The sequence below is a fragment of the Aythya marila genome (assembly GCF_965140915.1).
Source record: "Aythya marila genome assembly, chromosome: 5".
Taxonomy (NCBI): domain Eukaryota; kingdom Metazoa; phylum Chordata; class Aves; order Anseriformes; family Anatidae; genus Aythya; species Aythya marila.
In genome coordinates this window covers 10,225,157-10,247,193 of record NC_139046.1, presented here as the reverse complement: position 1 = coordinate 10,247,193, position 22,037 = coordinate 10,225,157, and the positions used below count along the sequence as shown (strand labels likewise).

At 38.8% G+C, this 22,037-nt stretch overlaps 2 protein-coding genes across 8 annotated transcripts in view; one reads left to right on the top strand and one right to left on the bottom strand.

Moving 5' to 3' along the window:
* KLC1 (kinesin light chain 1) overlaps positions 1-6,342 on the top strand; it is a 50,826-nt gene extending 44,484 nt beyond the window's left edge. For 4 of the 5 annotated variants that reach the window (XM_082760851.1, XM_082760850.1, XM_082760853.1 and 1 more), the window contains one exon: positions 1,203-6,342. In XM_082760851.1, the coding sequence (XP_082616977.1) occupies positions 1,203-1,268 (66 nt within the window). In that variant the 3' untranslated portion in view covers positions 1,269-6,342. The remainder of the gene's footprint in view (positions 1-1,202) is intronic. The other variant, XR_014317541.1, reaches the window with a different exon arrangement.
* A 119-nt stretch (positions 6,343-6,461) lies between these two features.
* Positions 6,462-21,829, bottom strand: XRCC3 (X-ray repair cross complementing 3). Of its 3 annotated transcripts, none has more exons than XM_082760857.1 (8): positions 21,762-21,829; positions 21,024-21,092; positions 20,789-20,953; positions 19,716-19,928; positions 13,917-14,071; positions 11,668-11,880; positions 9,707-9,753; positions 6,462-8,646 (listed from the first exon to the last, which is right to left on the bottom strand). In XM_082760857.1, the coding sequence occupies exons 2-8, from the start codon at positions 21,076-21,078 to the stop codon at positions 8,424-8,426; spliced, it is 1,071 nt and encodes a 356-aa protein (XP_082616983.1). In that variant the 5' UTR covers positions 21,079-21,092; positions 21,762-21,829; the 3' UTR covers positions 6,462-8,423. The 3 variants fall into 3 exon arrangements, with proteins under 3 accessions (XP_082616983.1, XP_082616984.1, XP_082616985.1); XM_082760858.1 differs by having other exon boundaries at positions 20,789-20,926; XM_082760859.1 differs by having other exon boundaries at positions 20,789-20,926; positions 21,024-21,124; positions 21,762-21,791.
* Positions 21,830-22,037: the final 208 nt, after the last annotated feature.

Genomic DNA, 22,037 nt, shown 5'->3' with positions numbered 1-22,037 from the left:
ATATTAAGCAAGTACTTAAGTCAGATTAGAAAAGACCATTAGTTTTTGTGATATCAAGCAGTCTCTGGCTTTGGACTGTCTAACTATTAAGATGGATATGAAACTTCTGAAATCTTACCTCCTTGTAAACACTGCTTTAAAAATAAAAAACAAGAAGAACTAGTAAAACTCAGTTGCTAAGTGTTTGTTCTTAAGCATCTTTATTGAAAAGGGCCCCATCACCTTAACTGCTGTAAGTTTTCAGATTTCCTTAAACATTACTTCAGTTGTTGCTGAGGTTGTAGAGGAATAGTCTCTAAAACACGCCTGCTAAGTTTTTGCTTCAGCTAAAATAAGCTTATCTTGCCTAACTGTGTATGGTGTGCCCGATCGCTACTTCCCATTTCTTGTTTTTGCCTAATAAGTCAGCGTTTCCCATATTGTCATTTATGCTAGCAGTGTTCCGTGTTCTAAACAGTGTTGTGCATTGTACTAACACAGTAACTGCAACTAATTTTAGGGAGATACAACTTCTTCAGTACTAATGAAACTGTACACGAGGATCTTCCTCACTATTTGTCCGAAAGCAGCAAATAAACCCAAATTGTGTGACTCTCATTTTGCTGTGGAGTGGCATAAAGGTTTAACAGTACTATCTCTAATGAATGTACTACAGAGGTTTCTGTGGTGTGAAACGTATGCTAATCTTTGCTTAGAGTAAACTTTAGCCAAAACAAGAATAAAAAATCCATCAGGGTAAAGCATAATTCTTTGTAGCAACAGTCAAAGGTTTTGTAACATCATGCCCTAGAGTTCTTAGTATGTAAGTGATGAGTTATTCCGGATGAGTTATTTATCTTTGTGTGTACGTGCAGTATTAAAAGCAGGTATCGACTTGTGAACTTCTCTAGTTTACTTGCTACGGACACTTGTGGTGGTTCCCACAGATGGGTGTTTATGCTTTGAGTAAGACTTGGGCTAGGGTTTTAGAGGGTGTATATTGATCTCAGTAGGTCTGTTTCAGTACTGTAGTTGAAAATCAGGGGAAAAGATGTTTGTTAGAATAAGGAAGTCCCTCAAAACAACATAAACAAGGCTGGTTCTCTCTAGTTCCTTGTATTTGTTTCTTCCTATTTGTTAAAGTTAGTAATTTTGTTTATTTGCTTGAACTATCTGGGCATCTGCATAATTTCTTTTTTTTTGTTTTCCCCCCCTTCACACAGGAACGAAATAATTGTCTGACAGACTCGAGAGCTCTGAGTGTCAGTCATACTGATTTGGCGCATTGAGATTCTTGGACAGAAGCTAGCTAATACTTTGTGAATAAAGAAGCACTGAGACCTTCAAAGCTTTGGTTCCTCATCATTATGTATAGGAACACCTAGTTTGTAGATTTTTATTTTTGTTTTTTCAGTGGACTGCTGTTTTTACTTCTCTAAATAGGGACAATTTTAAACACGGCATTAGTGGGTATTTTCTTCTAAAGGAAAACTATATAGGTGTATATTGCTCATTGCACTGCTCCCATTCATGCTACTTATGTTTTCTTTAATAGGTCTGAGGATTACAGCAGCCAAAAAATTGTAAAAATATGAACATATTTAAAGCATACCAAAATGCAAATTGTTTGAAAATGTGGGCAAAATGAAATGTATAGCAATAAATATATACGGTGCTGGGGAAAAGGATAAATTATTTGCATTACCGTGTAAGTTCAAATTGAGCACACTGCATTGGCGGGGATTTCTCTTGCACCACTGATTATTTTGATGTTAAAAACCTTAGCTGGCAAAACAGCACTTAGACATGGCTTCCTTAACCACTAGACTGAGCTGTTAAATTCTGCAAAAGAGACGGTTGGGGTGACATTATATCTAGATAGCATGAATAGCAATACCTGTGACCATAACTTTGATACTTATTGACGTACGTCTTAGGGCACAATAATCAATGGAGATAGGTCAGCTCACGTTGATCAGAACAAATGGAAAACGTTTTGACCTTTATCTTGTATGGCTGAAGGATACTGAAGCGCTGGACTGCAGCTGTCCCAGAGCAGCTGCTGTTGCTCTTAGGGAAACGCCAAGCCTCAGGTTGACTTTCTCGCTTGTCCACTGGAATTCACAGCCCCATTCTCTGTACGCTGAAAGTGCTCCAACATTTCCTTACGCTGATCCCAAATCCTTTCTCCGTAATAGCTGATGACAGCAGAAGCAGGCAACTGCAGGCTGGGCTGTTACACTGTGGAGTAGCTGCTGTGCAAAGGACCACTCAAATCTAAGGGCCCCAGAGGAAGCACTAGATGGCCACCGGCGGCAAGCAACTTGTTTGACCACACATCCATGTTAAATCTACTTACGGTTAATATATATGCTGTCTGTATAAAGGACTGCTGCTGGAACTAAGTACGTATGTTTTAAGTATTTTATAGATACTAGTATTTCCTTTTGCTTTTCTGTAAAGCTTGTAATTTTGTTCATCTTTTGTAAAAAGTCACGTGGAGTGGATGAGAAAGTAAAACAAGTGTAAAAATGTATTTGTGGTCGTAGTTGTGAGTTGGAAAATGCAGAACAAAATTAACTTTGGGAAAAGCTGGAACATTCATTCTAGGTTAGCACCAAGTGAAAGAGAGAAACAAGTTTTAGAGTTTGAACAGGCTGTGAAGAGTCGTTAGAATTAGTACTTCTTAGAAGTATTTGACTGGTTTTGCATCTGGTTTTAAGTTGTTACAGTAACTGGTGCAAAAAGTTGTATATGTAATGCACTTGACTATGTTTACCAGGAGGTACCTTATTAGCATCTCTTCGAAGAAAGTTGCGTATGGTATACCTGCTATAAAGACGGTTTAGAAACGGTGAGATACGATGCTGCTAATTTGTAGAAGTTTAGCACAGAGCAGTATGACTCATTAGTGATCTTGAGCAAGAACAAGTTGTTGCTCTGTTATCTTAACAGTATATACTCATATAAAGTAGACTCTCGAGTTTTAATCTTTTATTAAAGAGCTTAATATAAAAATATATAATATATATACCTTTTTTCCCCCTAAAGCAAAACGTGTTACACGTACCCACTGGTGAATTTGGTTCTCTGCACAAAGCCTGAGCTGGCTTTGTAGAAGGAACCGTACGTAGACCAGGCTGTCAGGCTGCGTGGGGAGACACCAGAACCGCCGCAGCTGCTGACTGCTCTGGCAGCCTGCAGCAGTGTCACCTGTCCCTTTGGCAGCACCATGAGAAGCTCTGAGTGCACGCAGCCCTGTATTACGGTCACCTTGGTTCACAGCAGCACGGTGCTGCTGCTATAGGAGTGGCTCAGCGGGCCTCGTAACACTGTTCTGTAGAGTTAAACGCTTCACTTGGAGAGGTTTATAAAAGTCTGACTTACTTTCCTTTAAAAAAAAAAAAAAAAAAAGCTGCTTGGACACAACTGAATTTGGTAATAAGGAATGATTTAAAAAATATATTGAAAATTTTCAAACACATTCATCCTTAAAGAATATTTTTTGCAGACTTGTTTAAATAGAAATGCTTATAGAAAATACTTAGCCCTGGTGATGGTTAAATGTATGCTTTCTAAAAAGCTTCTAAAATGCAAGACCATACTGAGTGGATTTTCTCATTTAGGATTTCAAATAGCCCTTACTGTTGGTGGCATTACCAGTACTGTGCTTTTAAGTGTTTTAAACCCTTACATTTTAAAGTGTGTTGGAAGATAAATCTGAATTGTTGAGCTACAGCTTATTAAACAGTTCTTACATTTAAAAGATTTTTTTTTTTCAGTGAAGAAATCCAAATTTCAAGAATTCTCCAATCCATAGATCCCCAAGAATGATGGCCGAGAACTTGTTAATAACCTTATAGCTTAGAGGCAGTGTGCTGTTTGCAGTTTGAGAGAAACTTGTAAAGTGCAAAAACAAATTTAAGGTCAACTTTCCTTGTGTACAGTCACAAATGAATTACTGTCATGACTTGGCTTGTGTACAGTGCAATTTCAGGTGGGCTTCTCACTTTGCCTTTATGGAAGATTTTCTTTCTGAATTTCCTCTGTTCCAGTTGTAGCTAACAGTCTGCATAAAGTACAAGACCAAAAAAAAAAAACACTGACTGCATAATTCATGGGTGTCTTCAGTAACAAACTAAATCAACAGCTCTGATTAAACAGAAAATTAAAATTTATCTTTAGAACTGACAGACATCTTGTTAGGAAAACAACAGCCTTGGCAGTACCAGCTTGTTCTTAATCTGGTCTGGTTTTCTTTGTTCAGAATTGTAAAGGTGAACTTGTAAAAAGGTTACAAAAACTTCAGACTATGCCAGTTACTTTAGGTTCTCCTGCTAACAGTGGTTGGTTCTGAGGTGTACAGTTGGCAACTTGCATGTAGGAAGAATCACACGCAGATTGTTACTGGTACCAAGGTGCCTCTTGCCCTTTATCTGTCTGGTTGTGCACCACACTTCAGTAACACTGGCAATACTTGTCCTTGAGTTTTGATCTTGCTAAATGTTATTGTAAAATGTAACGGGTTGGTGATTAGCTCCTCTCTGAGAGGAATAACTTGGCTACTGCTGGCATGTCTGTGCTTGGAGTACAGCAGAGAGCAGTTGGAAGGAACAATGGAAAATGGGGCCCATTAGAGTTTGTGTCTTTCCTTAAAACAAACCAAACCCCCCAAACCTTCCTGAATGGTGGTAAATTAAAATTGTTGTTTGTTTGTTTGTTTGTTTTATTGAGAAAGTTGCACTTAAAACATACTGTTTGAATCCAGTAATTTTGAAAATGGTGTGGTTCTGTTGTAAATATACAGTAATAGATGTGTGCAGTGCTTCATCAAAAGCGTGTTTGCAGTACTTTGAGGAGTTCAAGTTAGTTTAGTTTTGTTCCATAGGTCATGTGTTTTGTCTGAAAGCTGCTAAGAGAATGGCATTTTGGTAATGTCTGCCTTTACTTAGAGAATAAATGTGATGTGATACTATGAAGCCTACAGTTTCCTTGTAGCAACTTCACGTTGTCACAGACAGAAATATTCATATAAACATTGGCTCTTCTTCCTTTTTTTATTTTAGTGGTTTGTAATTGAGGGAGATTTTGAACATTTACCTTTGATTCTCTTTTTTCAAACCATTCACTGTAGTCTCTGTACACTGAATAACCAAGGTCAGTGGTGTTTTCTTTGTTTTTAAGAAGGGGGAAGCTCACAGCAGTAAACCAGAAATGAAAACCAATGCCACCCCACCTAACGGAGTTTGAAAGACTTGAGTTTTTTGAGAAAAAGTTATGCCTATAGGGAAGTTGAAAAACTTGTCTATACTGTGTGGTTTAGTTAGAGCTGCTTAGAGAACCAGTGTTGAAGTTCATTTAGTACTTCAGCTACATCAAAAAGCTCAAAGGTGCTCTAAAGGCTGTGCTGGCACATGATAAAGTAAGAGATTAAAATTCTAGACATCACGGAAGAAGCACTGTCAAGTAGTTTTAAAAGGAGCAATCCTTAGGTTAGGCTCCCTATATTCATCAGATTCACTCGAGTCACAGTTCATGGATGGAAAGTTACTGTTTTTTTTAGGTTTAATTATGTAGCACTGTAATACTGTGATACTCTACACTGTAAGGTATTCCACCCAGATAAGTTCTATGCAATCAGCAATGGTATTTTGTTTTCTAGGGCATGATTTAAACGAAACAAAAACACAACAAAACCAGGTAACTATTTTTAATGTCAATTTATCCTTCTTGAGGATATCAGTGGTTTTTTGTTTGTTTTTTAGATCTGTGGATTTAATATTTGATTAAAAACTTTAACATGCTAAAATTGGCTTTAAGATGCTGCATTTTGCTCTCCATGTGTACTTACAATTTGTTACAGCTGTGGAAGAAATCCACTTCAGAGTTCACCTGTTTGTCTTACCCCATAACAAATGTTATTTGTAACAAATAGTAGTAATTCACTGTGATTTCACGAAGAAGCTTGTGATGAGATTGTTTAATGTGTTTTACTACGTGTTTTGTTAATGCATCAGTTGTGTAAATTTATCTTTGCAGAGCACAAATTAACTTTGTTTTAATTCTACTTTTCAAAAGAAATCTGTTTCTAGAACTCTGTGTTTCTTCTGAAAAAGGTCTCTCTAAATACATCACAGAGCTGTAGATTAATTCAAAGTTGTTCAAAATTTCTCACGTGTCATTTAACATTTCTTTTCAAAGTGTAGAAATTGAAATATTTGAAAACAGTCTTACAGGGTAAAGATGAGTGTACTTCTAGAATGTAAATCATCTTTGTAAAAAAATTAGTTCAATTTTTCCTGTATAGAAACAAATCTCAGTTGTGAAATCCAAAGATGAATAAAGCTGTATAAAGGGAAGGTTCTTAAATTGCATTTATTAAAACTTGTGTGTTTCGACACTTAACACAAGGCAGATACTTCATCAGATAACTTGGGCTGTCCAGTCTTTGCACCCCAGAGCTGTAGTGATGCAAGAACAGCATTTCAGAGGCTGGTAGTAAGTGACACTGACAAGAGGGGTAGAAACTGCAGCTGAACATGCTGACTGTTGTAAGCTTGGAGGTCGGTTACATTTCAGTGGTTTGGGTTTTGTTTGTGACTGGGATCTAGGAACCTCACTGCACCATATGCTAACTCAGAGTTAAAATTGCAGCTGGAGAGCCAGATGAGAACCAACATGGGCAATGACAGGAAGATTGGGTCAGGTAAGATGTTATTTAAATCATTTGATAATGTGTTCTTCCAAGTAAACTGGAACTTACATTGCAGCAACACCTGTGGTTATTTAACATCACCTTGCTATGGGCAGTCAGGTTGCAAACAAAGTTATCAAAATATCATATAATGTCTATCAACCTGCTCTGAGTGTGTTGTACAGGGAGGCAGGCTCACTGGATAGGGGTAGGCTGATTCCTGTTTATCAGCTACATCCATGTGTGGCTTTAAAAAAAAAAAATTACAAGAGGATAAGCGTTGTACCAGTCAAGGTCCCTGTCCCAGGTAAAGAGAAATGGAAGAGAATTTTAGTGTTACCTATGCTGCATGGACCATTAGGATTGGAAGACTGAGAAGATCTCAGTTTTTTCCTAAAATTGAGTATGCAAAGACTTAAAATCTTCATGGTTGGATTTTATTAAAAAAAATAGAGACTGGTCACATCCAAATACACATAATGAAGATTTTTTTTTTTTTTAAATAGGGCTTTAAACCCAACTTGCTACATCATTGCACAAGGTCCCCTGAGGTGACTGCAGAGATGTCAGAAAAACGCAAAGCAGCATTATTCTACTTGCTTTGTGTTTCCTTTGTTCAGGTCCAAGGTTTGAGTGTAGTAGGGAGAACAAAAGGTGCTAATTACCTAAAGACAGAACTGAGAAATGTAACAACAGAAACCCAGGACTCTAACATGGCAGACACTGCTCCTGTTTAGGGATCTGGGGAAGCAAGGAGAAGGGTGTTGGGGGGAAGGGATCTGTTTAAAAGCTTAACAAGGACAATACAAGTGGGCATCAACCACTGATCACAGCTCCCACCCACATAACATAGACAGAGTAAGGTTTAAAGCCTCTGGAAATTGTGGATGAATAACTTGATTTGGCTTTCTTTGGCCCTGAATGCAGCGATGACCAGAAAAAGCACCCATCGTAGCAGTAGGCTTGAGGCCAGCAGAAAAAAAGATGTGATAAATAGTACAAAGATGCAAAGAAAAACATGTAAGGCTCTACCAAACTCCTCTGAGAAAAGCAGTAGAGACAGATACTACAGCTGGAGGAAGAGATGCAGAAGATAATCAAGAATGCTCCCTCTATCCAACAAAACGGAGTAGTGCAGAGAATCAGGAAGAACAAGAACAGAGCTGAGACCGTGTGGTTACCATGCAGTTTGAGATAGGGGAAAATAGAACAAGGGGATTTGGGTGTGTAGTTGATATTTAAGTGGAAGAGGTCAACTAGGCTTCTGCTATGAGTGGAGGGAATGGGAAAGGAGTGGAAAAGAACCAAATTATCTGCAGACATTTCCTCAAAGATTTCCTCCATATTTCCTCAAAATATGTACAAAACCAGTACAATTTTAGCTCTTGCAGTAAGACGTTAAAATCAAGTAACCTTCCGGTACTTTTTAATATCAGGATTTAAAAAATATATAGTTTTTCTAAAAAAAGATAGCTGCTTTATGATAATGGTTGCTTCTGTGACTCTGCTGATAGAAGAACAGCTGTGTGCTTTATAGCAGAATGAGGACTAGAAACACCAGTAAATATATCCAAATATAAAAAGACCTTCTCATACTGTAAAAAACGCATAATGTGTTGTCGTATCACCTCTCATGGAGTTCAGCATCCATTCCCCCACCAAGGAAGAATTGCATCTTATTAATGATCCTTCCTGAAGCAAAGCAGTTTCAATACACTTTTGGAGCAGGAAGTTTTAATATACAAAGGACTTACTTTATTCCTTTCACACCTTCCAATTCTACTGTATAGCAGCAAAAGGATGGAGGTAGATGAGGAGCAAAAGCCACTCTTAAAGTCCTCACGTTTCCAGTGTGGTGAAACACGGCTCCAGACAACTGCTCGCGTTGTGATACTCGGCTGACCATCAGTCTCATTAGCAGGTGATTTGCCCAGGTTATTCCAAGTGCTGGAGTGACTTTGTTATCCACTGAACTATAAAGAAAGCATTACAGAGTTTTGCATGTATGAATTTAATAGGGGATATCTTTGGTTCTTCTAATGTAGTTTTGCTACAACAGAAGCCATCTACTGTTTGCTACATTTCAAGCTGTATGGCTTCAAAAATGGAGCTCACAGGGTGTACTCACAGTGCTACACAGCAGGGTCTCTGTAACAAGGTGATAGTTGGAAGTGCCTTTGTACAGAGTAATTCAGTCACTCTTCCAACTACTGCCATGTATACTTGCCTTTTTTGATGGGATTCTCTCTTGTGACATTAAAATAATATTAGGAAAATGTTTGAATTTAAGTATTTGAGTTATGGAATTGTTGGCCCTGAATTCCATTAAAACTTACATTTAGAAACATTTGGTAGATACAGCACTACTTTCATGTACTACTTTCAACAAAGCTTAAAACAGATTTTGTTTTTCTTTTTCCTGGAGAGATTGCAACCTCTCCAGTAAAAGAATTTCAAGATATCAAGATAACCAGGGAAAAAAGCAGCCTTACTCTTGCTCTGTGTCAGTTCCTCAATCTGGAGGACGTAATTAACTCCTCACAAAAACACATTTATGTAGCTCCTAGCTTATCTATAAATGAAGTTTACCATTAGGATTCAAACAACAAATATGTATGTTTGAATCTCATTAATATCTTGGTGTCAAAAGATAGTTATAATTTTCCTCCTTAAGCAACAAAAACAACCCGTAAGGTTTGCTTGCTGTGTTTTTCAGAGCAAACAGAAAATGCACTTGCTTATATCAATAAAGAGAGGCAAAATTCCTCTTGTGCTGGCAAGTACACCAGCCATTAACTCCAGGGAATCTGTCCTTTCAACTTGCTGATTAGGGATTACCACATCACTGTTTATGATGGTTTCTTCCACTGTAGGGCACAGCAGCTATTACTGATCTCTAGGAAACACAGCACTGCTGGGTAAATAAATGCACCGCTGCTCTTAACATGCACTGGTAGTTGGTACTGGAGTTACAGGAACATACAGTGGTTAAACGCTGTACGACGTTGTTACATTCCCCTGCAGATGACTTACCCACAGCCACACTGAGCAGCTTCTGACTCGCCCACTGCGTCGGTCACCTAGAGCAAAACAACAGCGTTTGAGGCTGACCTGTAGGCACGTGTTTGATTTTAGCAATCAGCAGGGCAGGGAACAAAGCCATCAAAATTCAACATACTGATCAACAATACTGATATGATTTAGTATCATTAAGTCAACTTATTGGTTTACAGATCACATATTACGACAAGTTAGAAGAACCCTTACTCTTCCAAGGCATGCTAGAAGAGAGTTATGCTAGCTACGGCTTATGTTAGTTTAACTACTGATTTTTTTTTTTAATTTATTAAAAAAAAAAAAAAGTACAAAAATCTGTCCTTGCCTAATGGAGCAGTTTGCTTTTGACCACAACTTAGTGACAAAATCCACACCTCTTGATTCCTTATGCTGTCTTTTAGTGTCATGATTCTTCAGCACAAGTTCCTCAGAAAACACAGCAAATTAAGCTATAGGTACTTATTTTCTGTATATAATGTACAGAAATGATTACATTACAAATCCTCCTCAATATTGTAGTCAGTTTATTTCTGTAACTACAGACTTGACCTATTGAATCATATTCTGTGTACTCTAAAATAGAGTCCAGACACTAATATGGTATCGTACTAATCTGAACTTCCCTGAGTCAAGAGCTTAATTTATTGCTTTTTCTGCACAGAACAAAGATTTTTATGCCTTATCCATGAGGTTTTCTTTTCTAGCTAGACTCTATGTTCAGTTGTGTTTTTTTTTTTTTTTTTAATTGTATAAAAAGCCACTTTCCCCACACTGCTTAGCATGTGAGTTACAGCTGGTTTGGAGGCTAAACACTAAGGAATTTGAGGCTGTATCTTTTTTTGGTTCAAGTCAGCTTGCTTGCGTTGTGATGTTTTAGTAATCTCTGCAGTTACACAGAACCACTGAGCTATACAAAACTGCAGCGAAGTCCCTGGCATTTTACCCTCCCCTGGATAGATAAAACTGTGCTTGCAGAGCTCCAACAGCAAGCTACAGGATGACAGCACTTGAAGCCAGCACACAAAAGAATTCTGTTAGTTCAGCTGGGTGCCTTGCACAGTTGCTGTACATACCCATTTTTGTTAGCTTTAATGGAAGTCTCCTTTGAGAGAATTAATGGTCTATAAAAGCTTAATATTCCTAACTTTTTCAAAAGTTAAAAATTACTACTTTAAAGTACATCTATTTACAGAAAACAAAGTTTTGATCAGTTATTAAGACTCACCTGACTGTTAAACACAATAACAAGAAATCTAACTGTCCTGGTTTCAGTTAGCACAGAATTAATTTTCTTCCTAGTAGCTGGTGGAATGCTGTGTTTTGGCTTAGAATGAGAAGAGTGCTGATAACACCCCGATGCTTTAATTGTTGCAGAGCAGTGCTTATACTAAGCCAAGGACATCTCAGCCTTTGCTCTGTCCTGCCAACGGGCAGGCTGGGGGGTGCAGTAAGAGCTGGGAGGGGACAGACCCAGGACAGGTGACCCAAACTAGCCAAAGGGGTATTCCATACCATCTGACGTCATGCTAAACAATATATAGGGGTGGCTAGCCGGGGGGAGGGGGCCGGACTGCTCGGGGTTAGGCTGGGCATCGGTCAGCGGGTGGTGAGCAATTGCATTGTGCATCACTTGTTTGTACATACTATTATTACTTTCGTATTATCACCATTGTATCATCATTATTATTATTGTTATTATTATTTTGTTATTTTTTTTTCCTGTCTTATTAAACTGTCTTTATCTCAACTCACGGGCTTCACTTTCCATTTCTCTCCCCCGTCCCAGAGAGGGAGGGGGGAGGGTGAGCGAACGGCTGCGTGGTGTTTAGCTGCCGGTCCGGTTAAACCACGACACTAACCAACACAGATTTACACACACGCACACAGCAACTGATGAAATGGTCCCCATACAACGAGAAGCACTTCTGATGCCATACCTGATTAATGCACACAACCGGAGTGCTGAATCGTGTGCTTAAACTGTGAAGCTGTGCTCCGAACATCTGCAAATATCGAGCCTTCAAAACAGAATCCGAAGCTCCAAACTCACATCGAAATAGCGCAGCAATAGAGTCTATGACCACCAACCGCACCATGCCTCGTTTGAGCAGCAGGGAAATCCTTTTAGTAATGCAGTTGTGGAAGGTGTCCTACCCCAAAATACAAACAGCATTAAAAAGGTTCCAATAACTCTACTCTACTCTGTAGCTACAGATCTCATCACTGAAATGCAAGCTGATGAAGGTTCTCATCATAAAATGAGTTCGTTGATCTTCAAGTCTCGCTAGTAATTATTTTTACAGACACAATTTTCTGTAATAAAACATCAGAGACTATCTGTGCATGCATAATGTACTGCAGTAATTTGCAGCTCTGATTTAAAGTATGCACAGACATGTCAAAATCTCAAGAACGCAATAATACAATCCTGAACAATTCCTGTTTTGCAGCATGGTTCTCACTGAGAACTCCAGACTAGCATTAAATATTCAAAACAGCAGTTAGAGACTATGCTGCTGTTCCACTAGTGACATTGACAGTGAAAAATACAGCTGCTACATCAAATCCATATTGATGAAGAGTTTTATTAATATGAGTATCTGTGACCTATATCATCCCTTTTTATTAAAAACTTTCATTAATTGAATATTTTGAAGTCACCAAGCATTTAAGTTGCAGGAAGTTTAACTAGGAAATATTCTGTGGGGTACAATGTATACTTTATGTATACTGATGCACACAAACACACAAACAGAATCTCTACATAGCAATAGATGAACTATAATAATTTATTGGAAAGTTGTTTTAATTAGCAGTGAGTGCAGTTCTTTACTTTTCAGAGAGATCTGTGTACTACTGTAGGATGAGTCTCTCCTTTTAACAATAATGTACTCTACAGCTTTCAGAAATTACAATAAGAGCCTTAATTAATGTTTCCAATGGAAGGTACACAGCAAAGGTTGCTTAGCTTCTTCCCAGCAGTGAAAGTGGCAAGTATATTACAGCAACGTACAGTACCTTCTTCATTTACAAACTATTAAGAAAAAACTACAGCAATTGCAATGTTTTAAGACGTGCTACTTTAAGCCTTACAGAAAAAAGAACTTGCAATGGTTTGTCAATAAATGGCATATTCATGGCCACTTAGGAAAAGAAGCAGCACTTGAACATGGCTTCTACATGGCAAGAATGCAGAACATTTTCCTTCCAAGTTTACTGAGATGTCATGGGCCAGACCCAGTACAGATGTCTAACAGGGAGAGAAGGGCAAGACAGCTGCACTGCAGTTATGCTGTGCCACTACTTATTGCAGGCATCATTTTTTGCATTCTTCCCTTCCACCTGTTTACTTTTCATTTTTACTGATTCTGGTGTTATATTAAAAGTCACTCAGAACACACCACACCTTTTGCTTATTTATTTATCTGGTGCCTCCAGACTCAGTAATGATCTCTCCAGGAGCTGCAATGAAATGAATTCTCTTTGTAGAGGCTCATATGATTTAAATTAACCTCTTTGCTCATATAAATTAACCTCTTTGTAGAGGCTCATATGTTGCTGTTTTGGAGTTATGATGAAAAAGTGGTGATAACACACCAGTGTTTTGGTTGCTGCCAAACAGTGCTTACAGAGTCAAGGACTTTTCTACTTCTCACACTGCCCTGCCAGCAAGGGAGCTGGGGGTGCACAAGAAGCAAAGGAGCACAGAGTCAGAACACCTGACCCAAACTGGCCAAAGGGATGTTTCATCACTTCTTTACTTCTTAAAAAAAATAAAATAAAAAATTATATATATTTTTATATCGCTCTCTAATTGAACTGCCTTTATCTCATCCCATGAGTTTTCTAACTTTTGCCCTTTTCCCCCATAAAGCAGTGGAAGAGCAGCTGCATGGCACTTAGTTGCTTGCCAGGGTTAAACCACAACAAACAAACTTTACCACATTTTAATAAGCATACCTTGTGAAAAACAACCACATTATAAGAAATATTAATAGTCATTTAAAAATATCTTTCACAATAAAACATTGTAATAGTTCCTTAACATTAACTGCAGAGGTTAAGAATTATTTGTTATAGATCTTAGTTCACTTGTAGCCTTTTGAAAGGTCTGCTTCAAAAAACTCTTGTGGTTACTGGACTGTAGCATTATAATCATGTATTTGCAGTCTGTGCTCCTACTTACTAGGTCTGCTGCATGCTCGACGAAGATGTTGTTTCCAAATCTGATCTTCTGTATGACTTCAGGTGGAACATCTGCACGCAGCTTATGCTGTTGATCTATGAGTTGCTGCAAACGTTTACTTGGGAACGCATCTTCTGTACAAACATAGACAGCCCCTATAATGAAGGAAACAAGCTCTGTTATCACAGCAGGGCTCTTACACAGACAGCTTTCCCAACAGCACAAAAATAAAATAATGAATTATACACTCAAAAGTGGTTGCCAGGTGCTTTATTGGTGCCTGCTGACACAACTGCACTTTTATACTCTCCAGTAATCCACTAGGTGACACTTTTTGCACGGCTGCCGAATGCCTGCCTCCCTAACTTGGGTGATGAGGAGCACCATAATTTATCCAACCCACAAATGGAGTCATACTGCATGGCCTGCCTTAGACCAGTGTTCTGCTTACTTTCATTTGTTCTTTTGAACTTTCTTGGTGTCAAATTTACTTATGAAGGGGCACTTACTGCCATAATTTGTTAACCATTTTAAAGAGGATCACTCACCCAAACTCATTCCAATTAACTCTTCTTAAAAATGGTACACTAGATAAGAAAAACATTAAATTTCAATAACATTACTGTGACTGATGTCTATGTATTTTTACTGTGGTTTCTGGTTAACAAGGATGCATTATTGCAGAGAAAATTAAGCATATGCATCAAACATGATGGGGCAAGAAAATAAATACGTGCAATATTTTCTTAATAAAATTATTGCCATTACTGCAGAAATAGCCAGAACTACCTGAAAACAGCTGAAAATTATAGTTATGCCTAAAGATTAAGTCTTTTTTAAGAAACAGGATGAGCTCAGGACTGGACCAAGGAAAAACTAATGGTTACAATATCAAAAAAATATTTTGCTGGTGGACACCTGCATAACAGTGGATATTGATTTCTAAGAATCCTTGATATTAGGCAAAGATGAGCATAAGGCTAATTTTCTTTAGGACTAAACTTCCTTCTTCAGCTCAATATTCCCCAACCCCTCCATAAATTCTTGTATAAATCACTGCAGTTCCTGCACTCCAAACCAGACTTTCAGTTTTACCATTTCTAAAAAGCTAGCAAGTAAAAAAAAGCAACAAACTTGTAATCACAAATTTGGCATTACGTGCATCCAGCATCAGTGGTTGCTCAAATAGGCCAATTATGGCTTGCAACATTTAAGTTACAAAACTGGAAATTATTAAGGTGCAAATTCAAAACCAGCAAACAAACAAAAATAGCGAAAACCCTCCAAGATATACAGCTGCCTTAAGCGCGTGTGGTTCTGAATTTCATGCTAACAAAAGCTGTGCTAACTTGTGCTGAGATATCTTAAGGCTAAAAGAGTTTGTGAAGTAAAACATTCTGGACTTCTCCTTCCTTATTCACAGCTGATTACCTTTAGCACAACACTGCCTGATTCTGAAAGACAGTGATTTCTTCACCACAAATAATGGCTTACACCGAGAGCATCTGGCTTTTAAAAATCAGATCTGCCTTAAGCACTGCATCCTTTGTGCTCTCTTCTGTTTACTTCAAAAAGAAGGAATGTTTGTCACTTCAGACTTCATGTTTTTTTTCAAATGCAGGCTTACATTTCTAAATAGATCAATGCTCTGTTGTTTAAATAACAGTATTTCAACCCAGTTATTGCAACATTCAGCAACTCTAAACAGAAAACTTGAGAAACTTGCTGAAAAAATACATTTTTCTAAAATTAACTCATCTGAAGACAAAGAAATGTGAGATTCTGCTGAAGACCTTTGCAAGTGATTTCAGTACAGTAATAAGAACAGTGACAGAAATAAATGTAAGGTAAAAGCAAAATATAAAACCATCCAACCAATCCTACTGTGTTACAAACACATGCACAGCTGTATCCCAGTTTCACATTCGTATATGATTAAGAAGTAAGTCAAGGCAAGCAAGGTAATCCTACTGCCATAATACCTGGAAGCAAAAAAGAACAGCTGGAGAAGCAAGTATCTGGTCCCCTCTGCTCCACTGGTCCAGCAACCTAGATTTAAAATTCCTGGTCAATAGATACACTCTGTCCTCTTCTTACAATCATAGCAGTAACTTTAAAATCAGGTGAGCACATTTTTTTTTTTTTTTTACTTAAGCACTTGTAAAAAAGATGATTATTTCTTTTTAAGAACAGCTTTACTTCTGTCACCTGCTAAACTTCTACTCTGCAGCAACACTTCTCTGCCTTCACTTAAATTTACTACCACAGATATTATATTCTGAGAACAAAACTGTTCCACTCGTGATTTCTCCAAAATATACACAGGAACAACCTTATCCATTTTCCTGAAATTTGCTGATTTTAGAAAACAATAATATAATTTTCATCTTGAACATTAAGAGAATTAAGTCACACAACATATATAAGCTGAACTTTGTCTTGGCTTCAAAGTAGAGTTTCACAATAAAATGGAAGCAGCTCTCTTTCCTGCTGGATCTTTATCAAGGCTCTTCAGCTTCACATTTGTGACACAATGAAACTGTTGATTACCAAGAATATACACCAGTAAATTAGAAACACAGAAGGTGCTTCACATCAGTGTAACAAGGGCTAGGAGAAACTGACAAATAACTAAAATAATTAAACACGATGTTAAGGAGTGATGCCTACTCATGTCTCCAAAGCACTTAATAATATTCACATACGTTTAATGATAAGTGAATTGTCATAACCTAAATAAATGAGGAGACTAGCACAACACAAACAGAAAGGCCCACGGCAGCGTGCTATTTACAGCTTATTAGGAAGCTGTCAACACTAACAGCAACTCAGGAGTCATATTTATCACTTTTGAGGAGGAAGCTGGGAGATACTTAAGAAATCAGTCATCCTCGGTGACCATAGAAGCATCTTTTTTATGGTTCCACAACAACCGAACAGAAACTAGGTATTTTATCTGATCTTAGTGCTTTACTAGTATTTAGGCAGATAAATGTGTTATACTTATTGTTGGCCAAAAAACAAAACAATCAAAAAAACTATATCCCAAAACAAGCAAACAAAAAGCACAAAAAATCCCACCACAAAAAATTGCAAGTGATCATCAGATAATGGAAGGATTTTCAGTCCTGTGAGCATAATCTGCCATGCCAGAAACCAGCTTTGTTAATAAGAATCAGCAGCAAACTTTTTTTTTTCCCAGTACAGAATTCTAATATAGGTATGCACGTCACATTATATTCATGTATTGCTCATGAATATGGACATATTAAATAAATTCAGCCTATATGCAATAGACCATAACTGACATTCTTAGACCAGCAGAAAGATGGCCTGGAGGCAAAGGATGTCCTCATTCCATGGTTTACTGCCAGCCTTCTAGAGCTGAGAATTGTAAACAAGATTAGCACCAAGTCAAAGGTAGGAAATACACGGCAAATCCGTACTGTCTAAAGGAATGTATTTCAACGTTTCCACCTAAGAGAAGGAAAGTTTCTAGTACTAAAAAAAACAAAAAACAACAACAAAAACCATACACACAAAAAACAGCCAACCACCACCAAAAAACACAAACAATTTCAAATAATTAGCTATGTTTTAGCACCAAGTTAAACATCCTATAAGTAGAGCCAAACCTCTCTGATGGTTAATAAACATTTTTTTTCATCCTCAGATTTCCTACAGAATAAACCTGTCCCATACTTTAACCTAACCTTTCAGTTCCTGTATTCCACATAAGTCCACCACATTCCACAGTTATAGACTGCAGAGAAATTGAGGTTTTGTTCTCTAAGTGCTGTGCAAACAGCATCTTCTTCTAAGACCTCGCAGTCTAAGATATGGCAGGATACAACCCTGAGTGAAAAACTGCAAGAATTAGGATACCACTGCTCTAGCACTCCAACTCCTGCAACTGGATATTTCTGCCTTCTGTACCTTGCCCACCTCCAAAATTTGGCAATTCTCAACAAGCCATATTGAATTTGTCTCAGTTGAACTTGAAAAAATCTTTAAAAAACTACAAAGCCTGAAGAGAGCACTTCACATTTTGCTGCTGCTGTTTAGAATCTAAAAGCCTGACAAGAGTAATTACCTTCTACCAAATTACAACTTTGGAAAATTAGATGAAACCCTGGGTTCTCCAAGTTGTAATTACTTTCTGACCATACTGAAACACAAACTAAAAGGCTCTAATTTAATTGAGAAGTGCCCACATTACAGTGTTCTTAAGAATCTTTTACCCACCACAGAGTTCTGTGCGACACCTTTTAACTCAGTATCTTTTTCCTTCTCTTTGAAGAATTCTGATTTCACAAAAGAGTTCAATAAATCCAATAAATGAATAGTCAAACTGTGATTGTGTTTGAGATTCTTAAATTGAATGTTCAAACAGATCTGCTCTGATGTACTATGACGACGATCTGCTATGCTGCAGCTCCTACTTAGGAAAGTATATATATAAAAAAAAAAGAATAGGTCACATTTAGTACCTTTGTTCTAGATTTTCTTAATGCACATATACTAGAGTTTAATTGATACACTCAAAACTTTTGTGAGCTCTTCCAAAATGCTTTGGTTCTCTCACCGGACCTTTGATAGCCATGAAATATTTAAGAGCAGGCAGATGGGGAACACAAACACAACAAAGCAATCATAACAGCACCAGAACAGCACAAGAAAAATCAAGCAACTTCAAACACAAATAATGAAGGATTTGCCATTTAATAGCCCTGCAAGGAACAGTCTTGAGACTAGAGTGCCACCTTTTTCTGTACTCCGTTTAGCCTGTTCCTTTCTTTCAACGTAAAGAGGGAGAAGTCCTGGGGCATAAATAAAAATCTGTTTGCACCCATACTATCTGCAGCAGTTAGCAGCAACACAGGATGGAATTGAACAGAATATGTTTGCTTCTGTTCTGATTAATTAACTTAAAGCAAACTAACATAAGCCAAAGGCTAATTTCTGCTCTTTAAGCAATATGATTTGGACATTCCATGATTTTTCCATGTGGGTGAATACATTACAAGAAATAATTAAGTTTCCTCAAAACAAATGACAGAACTGCCAAATTAAACCCAGTGCTGCATGGAAGGATGAGCAAGATCACTGCTAAAACCCACCTAAGGCAGCCTATCAGCACAGTGAATTCTCAGAAGTCACTCAGATCTCCCCCTTTCTAAGACAGCATATAATACTAAAAGAAAATACTATAAATTAGATCAACGTGATAAAGATGGTTAAAAAAAATAATAAAAATACACCTACTTACTTTTGCCAAAATAGGAAAATGGCAGCTACAAACAATACTTTCTTCAACTGGATTTCCATCAGTTTTACTCTGTTAAACACTTCAATTACTGTTATCAGATTAAGTATTTTACAGAATTTGAAACTGTCAGCTAGGGAATGTATGCTATATACCTGAGATGTTTGTGGTAAATTACCTGACAGGCTGCTTCGCTGTGGTTGTTACCTGAGGAGTCAATAAGTACTTACGACAGTGACACTTTTCTTAAGTTGTCTGCATGTGTGTTTAGTTCTACCCGCAGTGGCATGCGGATAAACAATAGACGACAGTAATTCTGTATTAAATTACGTCGTGATGCAGGGCGTGTGCACTGCATGCTTTTCTCTCTGTGATGCTGCATTACTAAGCAGCTTACAACTAATGCTATGGCAGAAGGGGAAGACACTCACTGAATACGCACATTTACCTCAATACACAGGTGGCATTCTTAAAGACAGTATTTTCCTCTAAAAGGCAAATTTAATAATCAATATTTATATTTTAGTACTTACCAGACTCTAATCCACCGTATTTGTAAGGATACTGCACACAAAGGCACAGCTGCAAACTAATTTGAGTCTTCCCAGCAGAACTTTCTCCAGCAAGTTCTGTGATTCCCACTAAAGGGATGCCACCTTTTAACAAGTTATCTAGTACCGAACATCCCACGCTTAGCTTCTGGTGTTGGGAGGCAAAATGATCTTTATCTTGGTAGAGCTGAAGTGCTGCAGAGTTTTTCAAGGATTTAAAAAAATAAAGAAAGAAAAAGAAAATTTTATTTAGTATCTTTCTAACTCACAATGATACAAAATAGATAGATGCTGACACTGTACACCAGGTTTGTATCTACACGGGATGCTTTGTTGACAAATTTTCTAATTCAGCCTGGTCTCCCCTGCAAAACCTACTAATGAAACGCCTCTTCAAAAACTGGTCGTTGACACCAAACCCTGTTCTCCCCTATAACTGTTTTCCTTTCTCTGTCTCAAAGAAGTGTCTCTGAAAAAATATATTCCAGGAAAATCTTGCCAGCAAGGTTCAGGCAGAGCAATTACAGAAAGAGAAAGCTATAGCAGGCTATGAAACAGTGTAGCAAGCATCTGGCCAAGGCATAAAGATACACCTTGATCACAAGAAAATAGATTCTAAGTACAGTGCAGCCATGAAGTACTTGTATAGGAAGAGCTATCCAATCCTGCTTGGTTTGGAATGACATTTTCTTATCCAATCAGTTTATGTAGTTTATAAGATGTCATATAAGCTTTTTAACTAGTCTTAGCACAAAAGGAAAATATTGAAAAAGAGGGAGAGAAAAAGAAAATATTGTGTTCATATAATCAAGTTTTCCAGACTAGAGTATTATTTTGTCCTGTTTTAAACTGGCATAATCCCAAAGAATGACTGACACAATTCCATCTATCTTCAGGGTCTCACAGAGGCAGCCCTTAGGGTAATTAAACCGCTATAGCAAAACTAAAACACGTTTTCATTCTCAGAATCATATCATTGCATCAGCGAGGAACCAAAACTGTATCTTCTCCCAGTGACAGTATTTTAAGAACATTTTTTGTATTGATTGTATTACCTGTAAGCATACAATTTCTCCTCAGCGAGTGAGAGACAGTTTTCAGCAGACACTCTGCATCTGCACTGGACAGTTTCATCAGTCTTTGCAAGTCTGCTCCAGAAAGGTTTAAAACTTCTTTTATTGATTTTATGTCAGCTGAAATTAGAGGAATGTTTATAAATACTTTCCATTGCTTTATAGTCATGCACACAAGAAAGAGTTTGCCGCAGAGCGGGCAGGGGCCGGCCGTTACCTTTCCTCAGGGCTGCGACCACCCTGGGGTTCAGCTCCAGCTGCTCCCAGTCCATCTCCTGCCACAGCGCTGGGGGCACACAGCGTCAGGGGGTTAATTAACTGTATTCGTTATATTCAGGTTAATTTATTCAGGCGGTTAGTTACATTGTTTTTATTTATTTTTTAATCAGATCTATGTGCAGTAAGTGTGACTCAGCGTGACGTTTTGTAGGAACGTTCTTTTTTTATCTATTTCTTTATATTATTTCTTGTATTTATTTTTATTTCTTCTTTATTTATCAATTATTTCCCACAAGTAACAACGACTTGCAAGAGCAGCCCTCTCAGGTGCCGTTAAGGGCTTTAATTTTTAACTTTTTAACTCAAACCCGCCCTTAACCCCTCACAGCCCCCAGCAAATGGCCGCCCCCCCCCCGGGCCACCTCAGCGCCCTCAGGGCCACCTCAGCCCACCCCCAACCGCCCCCTCACAGCCGCCGCAGCCAATAGGCAAACGGCCCGCCCGCAGCGTCACCTGTTACCAGGCTGACCGAGCTCCTCTCCGCCCGGCGCAGCCAATGGCGAGGCGCGGCTCAGGGGGAGGGCGGGGCGTGGGGCGGGGCTCTGCCGCCGGGCTGGGAGGGGAGCGGCGGGGGAGAGCGGCGCTCGGCGGCAGCCAGCCGAGCACAGCCGAACGGAGCCGAACGGAGCCGAACCCACTCCGCCCGTCCCGCGCGCTGATTGGCTGCCGTGCTTACCTCGAACGCGGAAGGCGGGGGAGCGGCCGAAGCGTGCCCGCCCTTCATTTCCGGGTTGCGAGCCCGGCCGTTCCTTCTGCGCATGCGCCTCGAGTTCCCACAGGGGCGTGCAAGGAACCCCGCTCCATCCCCACCCCTCGAGCGACATGCGATTGGCCGCCAGAGTGCGGCGGCGGCCTCTATTGGCCGCCCGCGGCGGGTGGGCGGGCATTCCCAACCCCCCTTTCCTATTGGCTCTGCGCCGCGCTCGTCCCGCGTTCCCGGGGCTCCCATTGG